General features: G+C 40.9%; 1 protein-coding gene across 1 annotated transcript in view; it reads left to right on the top strand.

The window, feature by feature from the left end:
• Positions 1-18,184, top strand: part of DMGDH (dimethylglycine dehydrogenase) — a 69,027-nt gene that overhangs the window by 37,959 nt on the left and 12,884 nt on the right. Inside the window, exons 13-14 of the mRNA XM_043592778.1 lie at positions 1,143-1,300; positions 4,275-4,334. Of these exons, the coding sequence (XP_043448713.1) occupies positions 1,143-1,300; positions 4,275-4,334 (218 nt within the window). The remainder of the gene's footprint in view (positions 1-1,142; positions 1,301-4,274; positions 4,335-18,184) is intronic.

The raw sequence follows: 18,184 nt of genomic DNA, 5'->3' as shown, positions 1-18,184 counted from the left end.
GGGTTGACAGAGTATTCAGGTCAGCTGACTCTATCTAGGAACATTCAAGGTGGTCTCCCATAGATAGAATCTCTCCTAGAGACCATCTTAAATGTATCAGGCACCTGTCTTAAGGCATTACCACTAAGGCTCTTTAAGTGCATTAAGGAAGTCTTCATGTAGCAGCTTCTAGACTTTCATTCTAGACTCTGAGTGCACTAGGGAATTCTTCATATAGCACCTAATCGTGCACATAGTAGGTATTTGAAATAGAGATGAATTAATGTTCTTCAGTTGCCCATTGGTGCTGTAGGCTCACTTCCAACTTCCTCTAGACCTCCGTGCTCTTTCATAGAAAGGGTATTTGGTGCCCAGGCGTTCGTTCAATTACATGTTACTCATGTTCTGGTGGTGTCCTTGAAAAACACATCACCATCAGCCCTCAACATTGGGGAACAAGGAGAACGCATAAAGTATGAAGGCTATTGCTCTTCTCTGGGCTTCTGCTGTACACTTTCTCCTTCCTTCTTTCACCTGACCTTGGCAAAATGGTAACCAGAATAAAGCATAAGCAGAATAAAAAATAAACAAGACTATTTGGGTTGGGTTTCATTTCATTTGGTTTTAACCCACAGCTCTAACGATGAATAATATGACCAAATGGGGAAGAATATGGGGGAGCATTAGAGATAATGGTTATCCCACAAAAAAGACCATATGAATAATTGTCAGTTGCCTATATTTTTAAGACTTGTGATTTGGAAGCAAGGAGTTGGGGGTTGAGATTTCTAAACGTTGAACCCTTTGTAATGACAAACTAAGCCATACTAATATGTAATTACTCACATAACATTATGAAGCTGAGGCAGGAGTCCAGATAAATTCCTATATTAACATCTTTCTGTGTCATGAGGAAAGGTGTCCCAGTTACCACCGTCTGGGAGATAGGATGGGGCATGAATGCATCTGTGATATGGCAGGCTCCTTTGTGGGGAAAGGGGTGGGTATGGTAGTTGCAGCTTTTTTGTGAACTGGTCTTTTAAAACTCAGCAATGTCTGTATTGCATACGTGGAATCTCCATTTATTTTTGTTTCAGCTGATGCGCATTAGACCTGGTGATCACCGTTCTTACCCTAGTGTGGTACTTGTGGGTTTGTTTCAGGTGAGCTGGGTTGGGAGCTGTACCACAGACGAGAAGATTCTGTAGCCCTTTATGACATTATCATGAATGCAGGCCAGGAGGAGGGAATTGACAATTTCGGAACATACGCCATGAATGCCTTAAGACTGGAGAAAGCTTTCAGAGCCTGGGGGTCAGAGGTTTGAAATGCCAGCAACTTCATTAAAATTTCATTTACTGTATCTGATTTTTGTATGAGGGCTAATTTTAATTGCATTAACGTTGGCTCTGACTATACGAGAAACTATGTGTTATTAGATAACCCTATTTAATTAAGTGAAGATGTTTTTCTCCTCCATTTCTCAGTTGAAAGTTCAGTGGAATTATGGCACACTGTTTATTCTGCTTTAATTCCTCCTGCGTTTCAGAGAGCCCTGGACATCCATCTCTGTGTGGAGCTGTGTCTGCTTTAGTGGAGCCTGCTGACCCTACAGTATTTGAGGAGCACTTTTCAGATTCTTCCTCTTACTCTGTCTGTCGTGTTGCCCATCCCCATTTTCTTCTTATCGTGTAGCTTTTGGGGGAAATAGCAAGAAAAAGTGTCTTTCTGAGGAGCAGGGTTGGTGGTCTAGGATGTGTTGGTCCAGCCTACTTGCACCATTGATAACAGGAACTAAGGGTTTCTGACCAAGTTACACACCATTTTCATATGCATGATTTATTTTACCTTATCAACTCTTCCTGAAGACGGTATTATTGGTGGGTGCCTGGGTGGCTCAGTCGGTTAAGTGTCCCACCTCAGCTCAGGCCATGATCTCCCAGTTGGTGGGTTTGAGCCCCAAGTCAGGCTCTGAGCTGACAGCTCAGAGCCTGGAGCCTGCTTTAGATTCTGTATCTCCTTCTCTCTCTGTTCCTCCCCTGCTCATGCTCTGTCTCTCTCTCTCTCTCTCTCTCTCTCTCAAAAATAAATAAATATTAAAAAAAAAAAACTAAAAAAAAAAAAAGATGGTATTATTGGTGATTTCTGGGCAAGGAGTTCGGAGTTGGAGGCTATCTAAATCATCCCAATTCTATATATAATCACACTAAGAAACAGTAAATAACTTGGTCCAGATAACACGAACGTGGCCAAACTATAGTTTAAACTGTGTTCTGTTTTATCTCCAGTGACAGGCTATCTGTGGATACCTAATTTTTTTCATATTCCTATTTGTTTCCTTAGAAGTTGGTTCCTTGAGGTTTGAGGCCTGAGCAGTGACATAAAGGATAGTAGTAACAGATATACTTCAGGGTGGGGTTTCTTGGGTTTGAATTTATCCTCCATCACTTATTAGCTATATGGACTTAACCTTCCAGAGCCTCTGTTTACTATTCTAAAAAATGAAGATAATCTTTATCCTACGGAGTTACTGTAGATATTAGATAAAGTGCCTAGCATGTGATAGAATGAATTTAATTGGAGGGAAAAGTGGGTTTGAAAGCGGGGGCCCTTGGGACATTTAGACTGTGAGCAGAAACGTGGGAGAAACAAGGTGGAGAGGCAGTGCCCTGGAGTCACTGAAAGAACAAGGGCTCTGGGGCAAGTTACCGGGTTTTATTTTGCAGGGGAGGCGCTCTCTAGGGGGATTCTCAGCCTTAACCTGGGGCCTTCGATGAGGCCGCTGCAGGGAGAGAAATAGAGGACAGCTCTGTCCCCAAACTCCTCAGGGAATGAACCGCTGATGCAGCCTTTGGGAGTTAGCCATTTCTCCACTCTCCTGCGTTTCATTTTCTCGAGGTTGCTCCCCTGAGCCCTCCCCTCCCTTGGCGTTTCTTCCTCCCACATCCCTCTGATTTCCCAGCAGTGCCAGCACGCCCTCTAGTGGCGTTACAGCAATCTTCTGTGCTGTGTTTTATTTTCTTCCTGGAGAAAATCTGAAAATACAGTAGATAAAAAAATCAGTTTACAGTTGCTCAGATTGATTAGGAAACGTGAGACCAAATTTTAGAGCATATAAAACAAGTTTATATTACTCATATAATTTATATGAGTTCTGTGTTGTCTTTTAAAAAGTTTGGCTACTTTTTATGGAGTTTAGACCAGTTCTCTTAGCACAAAAGGGAACAGTAATAACAAAACAAAAACTATCAACTGCAGGTCTAGTCTCAAATAGAGGCTTTAGCTTAAAGTATATTGTAATTACTCAACCTTATATGAAAAGATTTGAGATGCGATCTCCGGTTTCCTTTTCTCTTTCCTGAACTCTGTCGAAGCCAATTTCCTACCATCTGCTTTCTCATCTACTTGTCCTGATTTCTGGCCAATTGTAAGATAAGTAAATTACTTAATAATTTTTCAAACCTAACTATGTAAAATTATTATATAAAAACACAGTAAAGTCTTATTTCAGGGAGGAATAGCATGTTATTTTATCCCTCCAATATTTATTATCAGTAAAAGAGGGCACCTGGGTGGCTCAGTCGCTTAACCCGCGGACTTCAGCTCAGGTCATGATCTCGCGGTCCGTGAGTTCGAGCCCCGCGTCGGGCTCTGTGCTGACTGCTCAGAGCCTGGAGCCTGTTTCAGATTCTGTGTCTTCCTCTCTCTGTGACCCTCCCCCATTCATGCTCTGTCTCTCTCTGTCTCAAAAATAAATAAACGTTAAAAAAAATTATTATCAGTAAAAGAGCCATGGAAACAAAGTGAATTTTAGTGTCTAATATGCTATTCAAATAGTATTTGCTGACAGACTACATTTAAATTTCAGAGTAAAAAAAATACCTCTGGGGACCAGTCTGTAATTTTCCTATCAGAATCTATTTTCACAATCCAAAAGTGTTCTCTTCCCTAAGAAAATAATATATGAAGGTGATGTTACTGAAATGATTTTCACTCGTCTAAGATTTAAAATGTGTGTTTCCAGGGGCACCTAGGTGGCTCAGTCAGTAGATCATGTGACTCTGGATCTTGGGGTTGTGAGTTCAAGCCCTGTGTTGGGGATAGAGATTACTTGAAAATAAAATCTTTAGGGGCACCTGGATGGTCCCGTTGGTTATGTGTCCAACTCTTGATCTCAGCTCAGGTCTTGATCTCAGGGTTGTGAATTAAAGCCCTGTGTTGGGCTCCATTCTGGGTGTGGAGCCTGCTTAAAAAAAAAAAAAAGCTTTTTAAAAAACTGTGTGCTTCCCTTTTAGATGAACTGTGATACAAATCCCTTGGAAGCTGGACTGGACTATTTTATAAAGCTAAATAAGGTATGTTTATACTCCGAAGGGTACTTGAAGTACATCTTAAAATTATGATGCTGTTTCGTGACAGAGCTATGCTTTAAAATTTAACCAAGTGTGATTATAGGACAAATGAGTTGAACATAAATACTAAGCATTGCTCATATGCTTTGTATTAAGCTTTTGTCAAAGTTAGGTATCAGTTCAAGCCATTGCAGTATGCTCATAGATGTAAGATAGCAGAATCCAGCAACTTCAAAGACTGAAGCTAAATTCCGGGATAAAAATTAGTAAGGATAAGATGTCAGTAGACATTCTTGCAAATCCTGGTGATTTGTGAAGTCACACGTTAGCTAATCACACATAGAGCATTAATTGACTCTCCCTGGGCGCTCACAGCATAAAGAAGCCGTGCCAGCAGATCTTCCCATCTGCTTATTAAGCACTTTCATGTGTAACTGCGACATCTGAGTGTAAGCAAATGATACATTTCAAGTGTTTAGCATAAAATGAGTACTGAGAAGCCAGTACAGGTATGATAACTGAAATTCACATTCCAAAGGGAACCCCTGCCTTAGGAGCTCTCACCTCAGACAGATAGCATCAGCATCATTTGGGAGCTTGTTAGAAATGCAAATTCTCAGATCCCACCCCAGATCTGCTAAGACAGACTCTCTGGGGCTCAGGCCAAGAAACCTGTGTTTCAACAAGCTGCAGGGGAGTCTGATGCATCTAAATTTGAGAAGCACCAACCTACATAATTATTGTGGAAACGTGTCTTACGAAGCCAATTTCTTACAGCCTCTTTCGTCTATACAAGTCCTGCAACTATACATGAAGTGATCCCTTTGTTATGGACTGAATGATTGTGTTTCTCTAAAATGTACATGTGTTAGCCCTAACCCCCATGTGATGATATTTGGAGGTGGGGCCTCTGGGGAGTAATCAGATGATGAGGGTGGGGTCTCCACGATGGAATCAGTGTTCTTTTGAGAAACAGGAAGACACCAGAGCTCGCTTTCTGGCCTCATCTTGAGGCTATGGTGAGAAGGCGGCTGTCTGTGAGCCAGGAAGAGGACACTCACAGGGGAGCTTAATAGGCCAGCACCTTGATCTTGGACTTACCGGCCTCCACAACTGTGAGAAATAATTTCTTGTTAAAGTCACCTAGTTTATGATATTTTGTTCCAGCAGCCCAAGTTGACTCAAATACCCACCGGGTAGTGTTTTAGTTACCGTAAAAGAACCTAACGGAGATGCAGTCAGTGGTAATATTGAAGGATAGGACAGCAGCTGCTGCTGTGTAGGATACTTGTTAGAATTTCAAAAATAAATTGTCCTGTTTAGGTGCTAGTCAGCTAAAGTAAAGGCCGTTTTCCCATTCTATGGAAATATGTGAACATATGCATATGAATCAGGCTAAGAAAACTTTTTAAATGCCCCTGCATCAAGTTCCCAAATTCTAAGCTGAGATATTAACATAAACATGTATATTTATAGTATTAGATTTTAGGAAAAAGAGCCTCCTTAAGGGTTTTAAAGGGAATATCTTTCTGTGCGTTTTCCCTATGACTTTTATTTTTATGATGTACCATCTGCCTCCAGACCAGAGAAAGCAGGTGCTTAGAATTTGGGCAGACCCTTACAGCAGATTGCTCCTTCTGATAACAGAAGTCTTCGTTTAGTTGTTTAAAATAAGGATAAAAATGGCCTGACTCTTCAAAGCACTAAAGTTCTGTTGTTGGTCACCAATAGATAAATAGGTAACTGACTCTCTTGCTTCACAGTGTTTGGGTATTATTGTTTGGGGATAAGGCAGAGATAAATGAGCTCTTCGTGCTGAAATTGGGTTTTTGGAACTCTCTTTATGATTATAAGCAGGTGTGGATTGTGTATTTATTAGTTCCTTTAAATTAGTTCAATAACCCAAGCTGAGTTCAGAATTAAGTTGTTTACCAGATGATGATTTTGATTTATGGTACGTTTTTTATGATTTCTGAATTACTGGTTTTCATTCTGGTGTCACAGAGTTAATTTCTAGTGATTACGTTGGTTGACGTGCGGTGTAGCACCAGGACCTGGACCTAACTGAGCTAGTCTTTTTCAATTATGTTGACTTGGGTGGTTCATGGGTGTCACTGTGATGCCAGCTAATCTCCAAGACTGGGGAATAGGTTGGATCAACTTTGTTCAGATTCTGTATGGTGGTTTCACAACTTTATCTTTGTTTTGTAGCAGTCTATAAAATGAAACAGGTTTCTGAAAAACTAATTAACATTATAAACTAAATGATGTAATTTGATACTTTACGTTCTATGCCTAAAAATAAAAATGTTGCCCAATCTGGTTTCATACTACATTTTAAAGAATATGTAATGCCAGTTCATATTGCGTTGGAAAGTTGACAGTCTATGAGAACTGAAGCAGCAGTTAAGACAGAGGAATATTTTTTTATTCCATAAATACACCAATGAAAACAAAATTTAAAAAAATCCTGGGCATTTCACAATTGTTTAAAATCCTTTTCTTTCTCTGGCACCTGGGTGGCTCAGTCAGTTAAGTGTCCAACTTTGGCTCAGGTCATGATCTCATGGTTCATGAGTTCAAGCCCCATGTCGGGCTCTGTGCTGACACCTCAGAGCCTGGAGCCTGCTTTGGATTCTGTGTCTCCCTTTCTCTCTGCCCCTGGCCCCACTCACATTCTGTCTCTCTCTTTCAAAAAAGAAATAAACATCAAAAAAAATTGTTTTTTAATAAAAATAAAATCCTTTTCTTCCTTTCTCTTTGAAGCAAGCATGTAGAATTCTCCGCTTGGCCCTTGAGTGTTTACACAACAATTGTATAAGCCATAATATTAAAAAATTGTATAGGACATAGGCTGTGTTGGACCTAGGAGGCCCCTGAAGGTGGCTCAGTACCCCTTCCTCATTTATGGGTGAGGAAACTGAAGCAAGGAAAGGTATAGTGACCTCTGACCTCACCACAGTGCTCCCTCACCCACCACTTTCCCCAACAAAGTCCTTTCTCCTCATGGGCTTTTCAACCTTGAATAACTGCCCAGGAATGTTTTTCTGGCAACATATCCTAAAATATGCATGGACTATGTTTTATTAATTGATGCCTCCCACAGTCATGTTTTTGTTGTAACTGATTTTGCGTTTTATGTTAGGATCAGAATAGCTGATTTAACCACATTAAGAGGAAAACGGGTGTCTGAGGAGATGGGCCATGAGGCCTCTTTGGAGAGAACTGCGTTGTCGTCAAAACCAGTGTAAAAGTAGGGAAAAGAAAAATGGAGTATTGAAGAAATCTTAGATGGCAAAGGAAGATAGTGCATGCTGCTTGCTTTCCTTACTTCTGAGAGTTGTTTGAGCTGCAGCCTTCCCATGGCGTTGGCTGATGTTGATGAGGTTTTGGGGTGATGGTGGCAGGGGTCCGGAGCCGACAACCAAGAAAGAATTCTTGAAGACGTCTTTGGTGCAAAAAGGTGATTTTATTAAAGCATGGGGACAGGACCCATGGGCAGGAAGAGCTACGCTGGGGTTGTGAAGAATACCTGGTTTTATACTATGGAGTTGGGGAGGTAAAGTCAAAAGGGAGGCCTCCCAAGGGACTTTGGTCTGTTAAAGAGGGCTCCTAAGATACCTGAGGCCTTGCTATTGTCAAGCGAAGGCTGTTTTCCCTCTAGTAAGGCATTTACATTAGGACATTAGGGGGTTCCTGGAGAAATGTTATATTCTGTATTTGCCTCAAGTATTTGTCAATGGCCTGCAGGTTATAAGGAAATTTAATTTTACCTTCTTGCCTTTGTTCCCCGTATCACTATGGAGGGGTGATATTGGGGCTCCAGGAAACAGTCTACAGGCTTCTGGAGGTTGGCCTATTGATACAATTGCCTTTTTCTTGTAATTTAGTAAGGTATTTGTGCATTGATGGAGACCCATGTTCTGCATGACTGTGATCTCTATCAATCGGCCATTTGTTTTCTTTCCTTTGTCCTTGGGCAGCCAGAAGTGCCTGAGGAATATCACCCACATCCATTTGGTGGTGGTGGTGGTGGTGGGGTGTGTGTGTGTGTGTGTGTGTGTGTGCGTGTGCACACTAGCTTGCACTTTGTCGTCAGCCCGCCCCACGCTCCCGCATCAATGTGAAGTAGTTGTGCACAGGCTCAGTCTCCTTCTGAGTCAACATTGAGTAAGTACCATTCATTAAATACCGTGCTAGGACATAGGTCTAACAGTTAACGACATAACTGCTGATGGCTCTCCTATCTCATGACGTTTGAAGCAAATGGCATTTCAGGAACTGAAACTGTAGGAAACATTCTTAATACTCTGAAAATATCGATCCAGGAGGATCGTCTAGCAGTACACAACAGTGCCATCTTGTGGACAGTGAGCATAGAGCCTGGAAAGGAAGCATTAACCAGAAGCGCAATACAAGTAGAAATAATTAAATTATTTCTTTAAAATCTCAGCTAAAATCCCTTTACCCCCCAAAAGTTACATCATTGCTATTAGTGGTATTATAATTTCAATAGAAGCTACTTTTTGGGAAAAATTAGTGGTTCTGGCTTTTGGTTTTTTGTTTTAGAAATAAAATGCATTAGTCAAGAGCAAAAGGAAAATCAGCTGCCTTAGAATGGAATCGTAAGTATTGGAATTTTCCTCCTGGAAATACTGAGTCTATGTCCATTTAGCGACAACTTCTGCCAAGATTCAGAGACTGAAGTAACAATGTAACATGTTGAAGCAGCTTAGGAGATTTTTTTTCTTTTTGATGTTTATTTTTGAAAGAGACAGAGTTCGAGTGGGGGAGGGGCAGAGAGAGAGGGAGACACAGAATCTGAAGCAGGCTCCAGGCTCCCAGCTGTCAGCACAGAGCCCAACGCGGGGCCCGAACCCACAAACTGTGAGATCATGACCTGAGCCGAAGTCGAATGATTAACCAACTGAGCCACCCAGGTGCCCCAATGATTTTTTAAAGATCCTTCCCACTCCCAATTTCTTCCTTGGCTTCTCTTTTCCTGTCCTAGGCTTCTAACCAGTAGAGACAGAATAAGGTGATAATAACCACAAGTGAGAAGACAATGTTGATAGGAAATACAGAGTCTGTCTTTGCGGAAAAATTATTTAAGGCGTAACTAGTAAGTAAAACAACACAAAAACAAAGAGGCAAAGCACCACCAGGCTTACTACATTCTAAGTATTCAATAAATGTTAGCATTATTAAAATACCAGAATGGAAATAAATAATTACTCACAGACAAGTCAGAAAGGAGTTTCTAATATGTTATAGTGGTATAAGTACCCAACTCTGGGGAAATTTTAGGTAAATGGTAATAGGCATTGAGGCAGAAAATTTTCAGTGACTCTCAGTCTTGGCGTACATTAGAATCATCTGGAGTATAATTCTTTTAAATCATGAAATGATTAAAAAATTTCTGAGGTTCATGCTGCAACCCACGTCAATTTAAAAAGAACCTCTGGGGGCGCCTGGGTGGCTCAGTCGGTTGGGCGTCCGACTTCTGCTCAGGTCATGATCTCTCAGTCCGTGAGTTCGAGCCCCGCATCGGGCTCTGTGCTGACAGCTCAGAGCCTGGAGCCCATTTCAGATTCTGTGTCTCCCTCTCTCTCTGCCCCTCCCCTGCTCATGCTCTGCCTCTCTCTGTCTCAAAAATAAATAAAAACATTAAAAAAAAAATAAAAAGAACCTCTGAGGGTAGGAACTCAGGCATCAATTTTGTTTTGTTTTGTTTTAATTCTCCAGGTGATTCCAAAACAGATGGAGAGGGATAGTGCTAGACCAACGCTTTTCAACTGGCTGTATGTCACTAACTTGGAGAACTTTTTAAAGATTACCCTACCCTCAGTGGTTCTCAGCTGTGGTTCACAGACTGGTAGCATCAGTGTTAGCTAGGGATTGGTTAGAATTGCCAGGTGTTGAGTACCATCCCCAAATCGGAAACTCTGGGGATGGGCTCAGTGATCTGCTTTAACAAGCCCTCCAGGTGATTCTGATGCTCCCTCAAGTTTAAGAATACTGACCAGAAACCAGTTGGATTAGCTCTGCAGGGAGGGTTTGGGTTTCTTCGTTTTATGCAATGAAGATTGAGACCCACTCTCTGAGTTCTTTACCTTTATGCCTGTGTGGTCCTGTAAATAAACAGAACTTAAAACAAGTGGTTTGGTTAAAGGAGGGTGCTATGGAATTGGTAGTGAATTGCAAGTAAGTAAATCTGTCACCTACTCTGGCTAGGCTACAGTTAATACATTCTGCCCCAAATTTCTCTCTCTCTTTGGAATTGGACAGTAAGTGAATGTTTTTTTTTTTTAAGTCACCAAATTTTAGCTGTGTGTCCTTGGGAAAGCCACTTAGTTTCATTTTGCACCCGAGACTGCTAGTCTATAAAATGAGGGCTCCTTACATGTCTAAAACCCTAAGAAATACCACCTAGGGAAGTAATTGAGGACATTGTTACGGTTATCCATATGAGCCACATAATTGTAACACTTTAATTAAGCCATTCTTATTCCCTTACCCATGTCCATTGCTAAATGATAAAGGAAAAATGAAAGAAAATAAGTAAAACCTAGGCTGAGATAGAGTTTATCATGCCTAAAACATTTATCAGAGTATATTAAGCTACCAGCTATTGAATCAGTATCCTCATATGTATCCAATTTCTGTTAGGAAACAATGTTCTATTTCCACCCTAAAAGTGTAAGTGTGCTGTTTAGATGCCTGCTTTAAAATTTAGAAGTCTCTGGAAACTCAGGACTAGGAATAAGTTGAAATAATTCTTTAGATTGCTTTTATTATATTTTTATTTTAACAGCTTAACTAAACACGCAATAAATGGACATATTGAAAGTGCACCATTGGCTAAAGTTTTAAAAAATATTTATTAATGTTTATTTATTTTTTGAGAGAGAGACACACACACACACAGACAGGGGCAAGTGGGGGAGGGACTGAGAGAGAGGGAGACACAGAATCCAAAGCAGGCTCAGGCTCTGAGCTGTCAGCACAGAGCCTGACGTGGGGCTTGAACCCACAAACCGCAAGATCATGACCTGAGTCAAAGTCAGACGCTTAACCGACTGAGCCACCTAAACGCCCCAGGTTTTTTTTTTTTTTTTTTAATGTGTATTTTGAGAGAGAGGGAGGGCATGAACACAGGCACCTGGGGCAGGGGCAGAGACGGGGGCGGGGGGGGGGGGAGAGAATCCCAAGCAGGCTCTGCACTGTCAGTGTGAAGCTGGACACTGGGCTTGAACCCATAAACTGTGAGATCATGCCCTGAGCCAAAATCAAGAGTGGGTCCCTTAACCCACTGAGCCACCCAAGCGCCCCACCATTTGCTAAGTATTAATGCATGTATACACTTGTGACACTATGACCACAATTGAGGATGGTAAGCCTATCCCTCTTCCCAGAAATTTGTTCAGGCCTTTTTGTAGTCCCTACTTCCCAACCCTCCCTATACCCTCACCTACTTCCCAAGGAACTTTTTGTCACTATAGACAATTTTGCATTTTCTAGGGTCTTATATAAATGGAATCCTATAATATATTCATCATATATTTTGTTTTGGTTTTGTTTCTTTCACTAAGCATAATTATTTTGAGACTCATCTGCGGTATTATATGTATTAATAAGTTGTTGCTTTTAATTCTAAGTAAAGGATTCTATTGTATGTATATAGCACAGTTTGTTTATATACCCAATGAACTTTGGGGTTGTTTCTAGTTTAGGACATTTCTCTTGGGTAAATAGGGGTGGAATGGCTGCATAAAATGGCACGTATATGTCAGCTTTGTAAGGAATTGTTTTACACAGTGGTGAACCATTTTATATTTTACATTCCCACCACTAGTTAATGAGAGTTTCCGTTCCTCCAAATCCTCACCCAACACCTGTCATGGTCAGTCTTGTTAACTTGAGTTACTCTATGAGGTAAGTAGTAGGGTCTCATACTTTTGATTTCCTCAGTGACTTGATGTTGAAAATCTTTTTATTTGTCTGTCCACCATTCCTATCTCTTCATTTATGAAGGAAGAGCGAGTATGCACAAGTGAGTCAGGGAGAGGGTCAGAGGGAGAGAGAGAATCTTAAGCAGACTCCACACTGAGCATGACTCTGCGGTGACTCTGGGCTCGATCCCACGACCCTGGGATCATGACCTGAGCCAAAATCAAGAGGGGGATGCTTAACCGACTGAGCCACCCAGGCACCCCTCTTTTACTCCTTTTTTTTTTTTTTAAGTTTATTTATAGTGAGAGTGAGAAGGGGAGGGGCAGAGAGAGAGGGAGAGAGAATGAATCCCAAACAGGCTCTGCACTGCCACCAAGGGCCTGATGTGGGGCTTGAACATAAAAACTGTGAGATCATAATCTGAGCTGAAATGAAGAGTTGGGTGCTGAGTAACCCTGGTGCCCCTCTGTTACTAATTTAAAAAAATGTTTTTTTAATGTTTATTTATTTTTGAGAGAGAGAGAACGAAGGAACAAACGAGTGGGAGAGGGACAGAAAGCAGGTTCCAGGCTCTGAACTGTCAGTACAGAGCCTGATACGGGGCTCGACCTCACAAACCACGAGATCATGACCTGAGCTGAAGCTGGACGCTTAACTGACTGAGCCACCCAGGCACCCCTGTGATCATTTTTAATGGGGTTGTTTTTGTTTTTTTGGTTTTTGAAAGTTCCTAATGTATCCTAGGTACAAGTCCTTTATTAGATACATGCTCTGCAAATATCTTTTCCCACTCTGTCTTCTTTTCATCTAATACCTCTGGTAGTGTCTTTCAAAGAGAAGTTTTATTTATTTTATTTTTTTAAAGGTGCCGTTCGTTAAGGTTTATTTATTTTGAGAGAGAGAGAGTGAGTATGAGCGGTGTAGGGGCAGAGAGAAAGAGAGGGAGAGAGAATTCCAAACCTGCCCCATGCTATCAGCACTGAACCCAATGTAGGGCTTCAGCCCATGAACTGTGAGGTCATCACCTGTGCTGAAACCAAGAATCAAATGCTTAACTGCCTGAGCCACCCAGGCACCCCAAGGGCAGAAGTTTTAAATTTTTTAATATTTAAAGTCCTTATCAACTTGTTCTTACCGATTATGCTTTTGGTGTCATATTAAGAAATCTTTGCCTGGGGCGCCTGGGTGGCTCAGTCGATTAAGCGTCTGACTTCAGCTCAGGTCACGATCTCGCGGTCCCGGAGTTTGAGCCCCGCGTTGGGCTCTGTGCTGACAGCTCGGAACCTGGAGCCTGTTTCCGATTCTGTGTCTCGCTCTCTCTCTGCCCCTCCCCTGTTCATGCTCTGTCTCTCTCTGTCTCAAAAATAAATAAACGTTAACAAAAATTTAAAAAAAAAAAAAAGAAAGAAAGAAATCTTTGCCTAACCCAAAGTCGTACAGATTTTTTTGCTGTTTCCTCCTAGAGGTCTTATCAACTTTTTACATTTAGGCCTATTATTTATTTTTAGTTAATATTTATATCTAGTGCCAGATATGAATTAAAGTTTATGTGTGTGCATATACCCACGGATTTGTTTCCATTACCATTCATTGGAAAGGCTGCACATTCTGGACTGTATCACCTGTGTACCCTTGTCAAGAATAAGTTGTCTATAAATGTTGAAGTCTCTTTTTGGACTCTTTTTTTGGACTCTATTAACTCATATGTCTTTCTTGATTCCTGTGTTGTATTGATAACTGTGGCTTAAATCAGGTTGTGGTAGCCTTGCAACTGTGCTCTTTTTCAGTCATTTTAGCTATTGTAGGTCCTTTGAATTTCCATGAATTTTAGAATTTATAAAAACATGGGAATTGTGTTGCATCTACAGGTCAGTTCAAGTCTTGCGCTCATGAAAAACACGTATCCCTCCATTTACTTAGGTCACCTTTAATTTCAAAAATGTTTTGTAGTTTGCAGATTTTGCATATGTTTTTGTAGATTGATTTATCCCTAAGTATTTCATATTGATAATGTTTACATGGTATTTTGATTTTCATTTTACTGCTAGTATATAGAAAACAGTTGGTTTTTATGTATTGATCTTGTAATTTGCAACTTTGCCAAACTCAGTAGTTCTAGTACTTTTTTGAACTTTTTGTAGATTCCATGGACAATCATGTTGTATGCAAATAGTTTGTCTTTTCTAATTTCGATGCCTTTTATTATTTATTTATTTATTTATTTATTTATTTATTTATTTATTTTTCTTGCATTACCACAATGACTAGTTCCTCCACTGGCTGAACTTTCAACAGAGTTAAATAGAATTGTTGCTTGTTCCTGATCTTAGGTGGAAAGCATCGAGTATTAAGTGTGATGTTAGTTGTACGTTTTTCATGGATGCTCTTTATCAAGTTAAGGACATCCCTATCTATTCTGAGTGCTAAAAGTTTTGTTTTTAATCAGGATATCAGATTTTGGCAAATGCCTTTGCTACATCTACTGAGATAAACATATGGTTTTTCTTTTTTGCTTTGTCATATAATGAAGGACATTTACTAATATTAAAATGTTAACTCAACTTTTCATTTTAGTGGCAAAATCCACTTAGTAATGACGGGTTATCTTTTTCTATATTGTTGGATTTCACTTGATATTGTTATTTTTTTAATATTTATTTTATTTTTGAGATAGAGCATGAGCTGGGGAGGAGCAGAGAGAGAGAGGGAGACACAGAATCTGAAGCAGGTTTCAGGCTCCGAGCTTTCAGCACAGAGCCTGACTTAGGACTCGAACTCACGAACTGTGAGACCATGACCTGAGCTGAAGTTGGCTGCTTAACCAACTGAGCCGCCCAGGTGTCCCTCATTTGGTAATTTTTAAATTAAAAAAATATTTTTAACGTTAATTTTTGAGAGACAGAGAGACAGAATGCAAGTGGGGGAGGGACAGAGAGAGAGGGACACAGAATCCAAATCAGGTTCCAGGCTCCGAGCTGTCAGCACAGAGCCCGACCCGGGGCTTGAACCCACAGACTGTGTGATCACAACCTGAGCCAAAGTCAGTTGCTTAACCAACTGAGCCACCAGATGCCCCTATTGATCATTTTTAAAATATATTTTGCAGCTGCAGTATCTTTCTAGGATGTATCACAGCTTACAATTATTTTTTTTTCCTTTTTCTTTTGAATGGAATGAGCTTTTTTTTTTTTTAATTTTTTTTTCAACGTTTATTTATTTTTGGGACAGAGAGAGACAGAGCATGAACGGGGGAGGGGCAGAGAGAGAGGGAGACACAGAATCGGAAACAGGCTCCAGGCTCTGAGCCATCAGCCCAGAGCCCGATGCGGGGCTCGAACTCACGGACCGCGAGATCGTGACCTGGCTGAAGTCGGACGCTTAACCGACTGCGCCACCCAGGCGCCCCTGGAATGAGCTTCTTGAGTACAAGTTCTGACAGTACAAAATACATTTTGTTTACTTTTTTATTCCTAACACCCAGCTCAGGGGTGGCATATAGCAGGTGCCCAGCAAGTAATTTGCCGTTGAAAGTAGTGCCAAGAGCTGATGCTGGAGAAGTACTGAGACCTCGTCGTGAAAGGTCTCATCTGCCAGGCTAAGGAATTTGGAGTGAATCCTGGAGACACTGGGGAGCCACTGAACAATTTTGTGTAAGGAATGACCCACAGATGACGGAAAATAGACTAAAAAGGAACTAGCCTGGTGAGTGGGAGAGCATTTCCCAATTACTGAAGAAATGCAGTGGAGTGATGTTGAGGGCTTCAATTAGGGCATTGGACATAGGATGGAGAAGAAAGAGGTGTGAGTGATATGAAGAAGGTAGGATGGAGACCACGTGAGGGACTCTATGTGAAGGGAGTGGAGAAGAGGATTTAGGATACTGATCACGAATGGGGAAACACAAAGGGTGTAATTGGGAGGCTGGAAGGACTGGTGGGGTTGAGGGGCTGTGGGACAGCCAACCGACAGCTGCACATGTGTTTGGGAACCTCTGCTCTGAAAGTATGGATTTGGATTGTTCACGTATAGGTGGTAATGAAAGCCAGGGGAGTGTTGCGAATCCCCTCTTCTTCTTCTTTTTTTTAATGTTTATTTATTTTTGAGAGAGAGAGAGAGAGACAGAGTGTGAATCGGGGGAGGGGGGGCAGAGAGAGAGGGAGACACAGAATCTGAAGCAAGCTCTAGGCTCGGAGCTGTCAGCACAGAGCCTGACATGGGGCTTGAACTCACGAGCTGGGAGATCATGACCTAAGCTGAAGTCGGACACTTAACGGACTGAGCCACCCAGGCACCCCTGGGAACCCGTGCTCTATAGCATGCTGTACGTAGCTCTGTAGTGATACTTGGCATATCCCATAATGTCGGCTGCTTCAGCTAGTCTGTGAGCTTCTCCAGGACAGCTGGAGAATCCTTAGGCTAGTGCTGTGTCTGGTCATTAGTAGGACCTGAGTATTTGTTGAAGGGTTTGAGTTATGGCTCTGCCACTTGCTCTGAAAGTAAACAAGTTGCTTAACCTAACAACACTTCAGTTTTCGTATCTGTAAAATGAAGAAAATAGCGACCTCATTCGTTTATAAGAGGAGTAAAAAACATGTGGTGTCTCAATAAATGTTAGTTTGTTCCATCTTAGTGAAGTGAATATAAAAGTATTTAGGGAAAAACAGCTGTAGAGAAAAGCCTTTCCATTTTTTGAAGACCCCAGCAAGAAAGATCTTGTGTCCCTATTGAGGACTCATTTATTCATGTGTTTCTTGTTGTATTTAATAATTATTTACTTTTCATTTAGGCTCGAGTGCTAAATGTAAAATACCAGATGGGTAATTGTTCTTCGCTTGAGTCTAAAGATGAAAACTATCATGAAAAGTCTACATCGTGATTAGTAGTAACACAGTTAAACATAAAAGTACATCTGCTAAAGTCACAGGTCTGTTGCATTCCATGGCTGTCCTTTCGATTATTGGACTCCAAAACTGAAAAGTAAATATTGGGGGCACCTAGGTGTCTCAGTTGCCTAAGTGGCTGACTCTTGATTTTGGGTCAGGTCATGATCTATGGTTTGTGGAATCGAGCCCTGCATTGGGCTCTGTACTGACACTGTAGAACCTGCTTGGGATTCTCTCTCTTCTGCTCTCTCTCTTTGCCCCCCCCCCCAACTTGAGTGCATTTTTTTTCTCTCTCTCTCTCAAAATAAATAAGCTTAAAAAAATAGAAACGTAAATATTCTTGTTAAAATGGAATCTAGTAAAAGTCCTAACATACATGTAATGGGGGCTATTTCAGTTTTGAAAAATTTAGTTTGGTTTGAATGCTAACTGTAACCTAATTCTTGGCCTGGCTTAATATTATAAATAATATTTTAAATATTTTCTTTAGGTTTCTGTTTATCCCCAGCTTTCTTTTAGTTAAGAGAGTTGTTTTCTAATTATAGTAAATACTTTTTTCAAGAAAGAATACTTAACTGATTAGTACTTTTGTTGAGAAAATGCTAGATGAGGGGGACCTGGGTGGTTCAGTCAGTTGAGCATTGGACTCTTGATTTCAGCTCAGGTCATGATCCCAGGGTGGTGTGTGTGGGATAGAGTCCCACGTTGAACTCTGAACTGACAGCTCAGAGCCTGCTTGGGGTTCTGTCTCTCTTTTTCCCTCTGTCTCTCCCCAGCTCACTCATGTGTGCGTGCTCTGTGTCTCAAAAAAAAGAAAGAAAGAAAGAAAGAAAGAAAGAAAGAAAGAAAGAAAGAAAGAAAGAAAGAAAGAAAGAAAAAGAAAAGAAAATGCTACTTTGTTTTACGTTGCCAAGGGCAAAGAATGAAAACTGTGTAGGTAGGAGCCAATAATAACAGATGTAAGTTTCTAAACTAATAACCTAACATTTTGCTAATAAAGAGATAGTGAAATTGTAG

Source organism: Prionailurus bengalensis, chromosome A1 (genome assembly GCF_016509475.1).
Source record: "Prionailurus bengalensis isolate Pbe53 chromosome A1, Fcat_Pben_1.1_paternal_pri, whole genome shotgun sequence".
Taxonomy (NCBI): Eukaryota; Metazoa; Chordata; class Mammalia; order Carnivora; family Felidae; genus Prionailurus; species Prionailurus bengalensis.
Note: the sequence above shows the minus strand (reverse complement) of the source record. Positions and strands in the feature narration are given on the sequence as shown.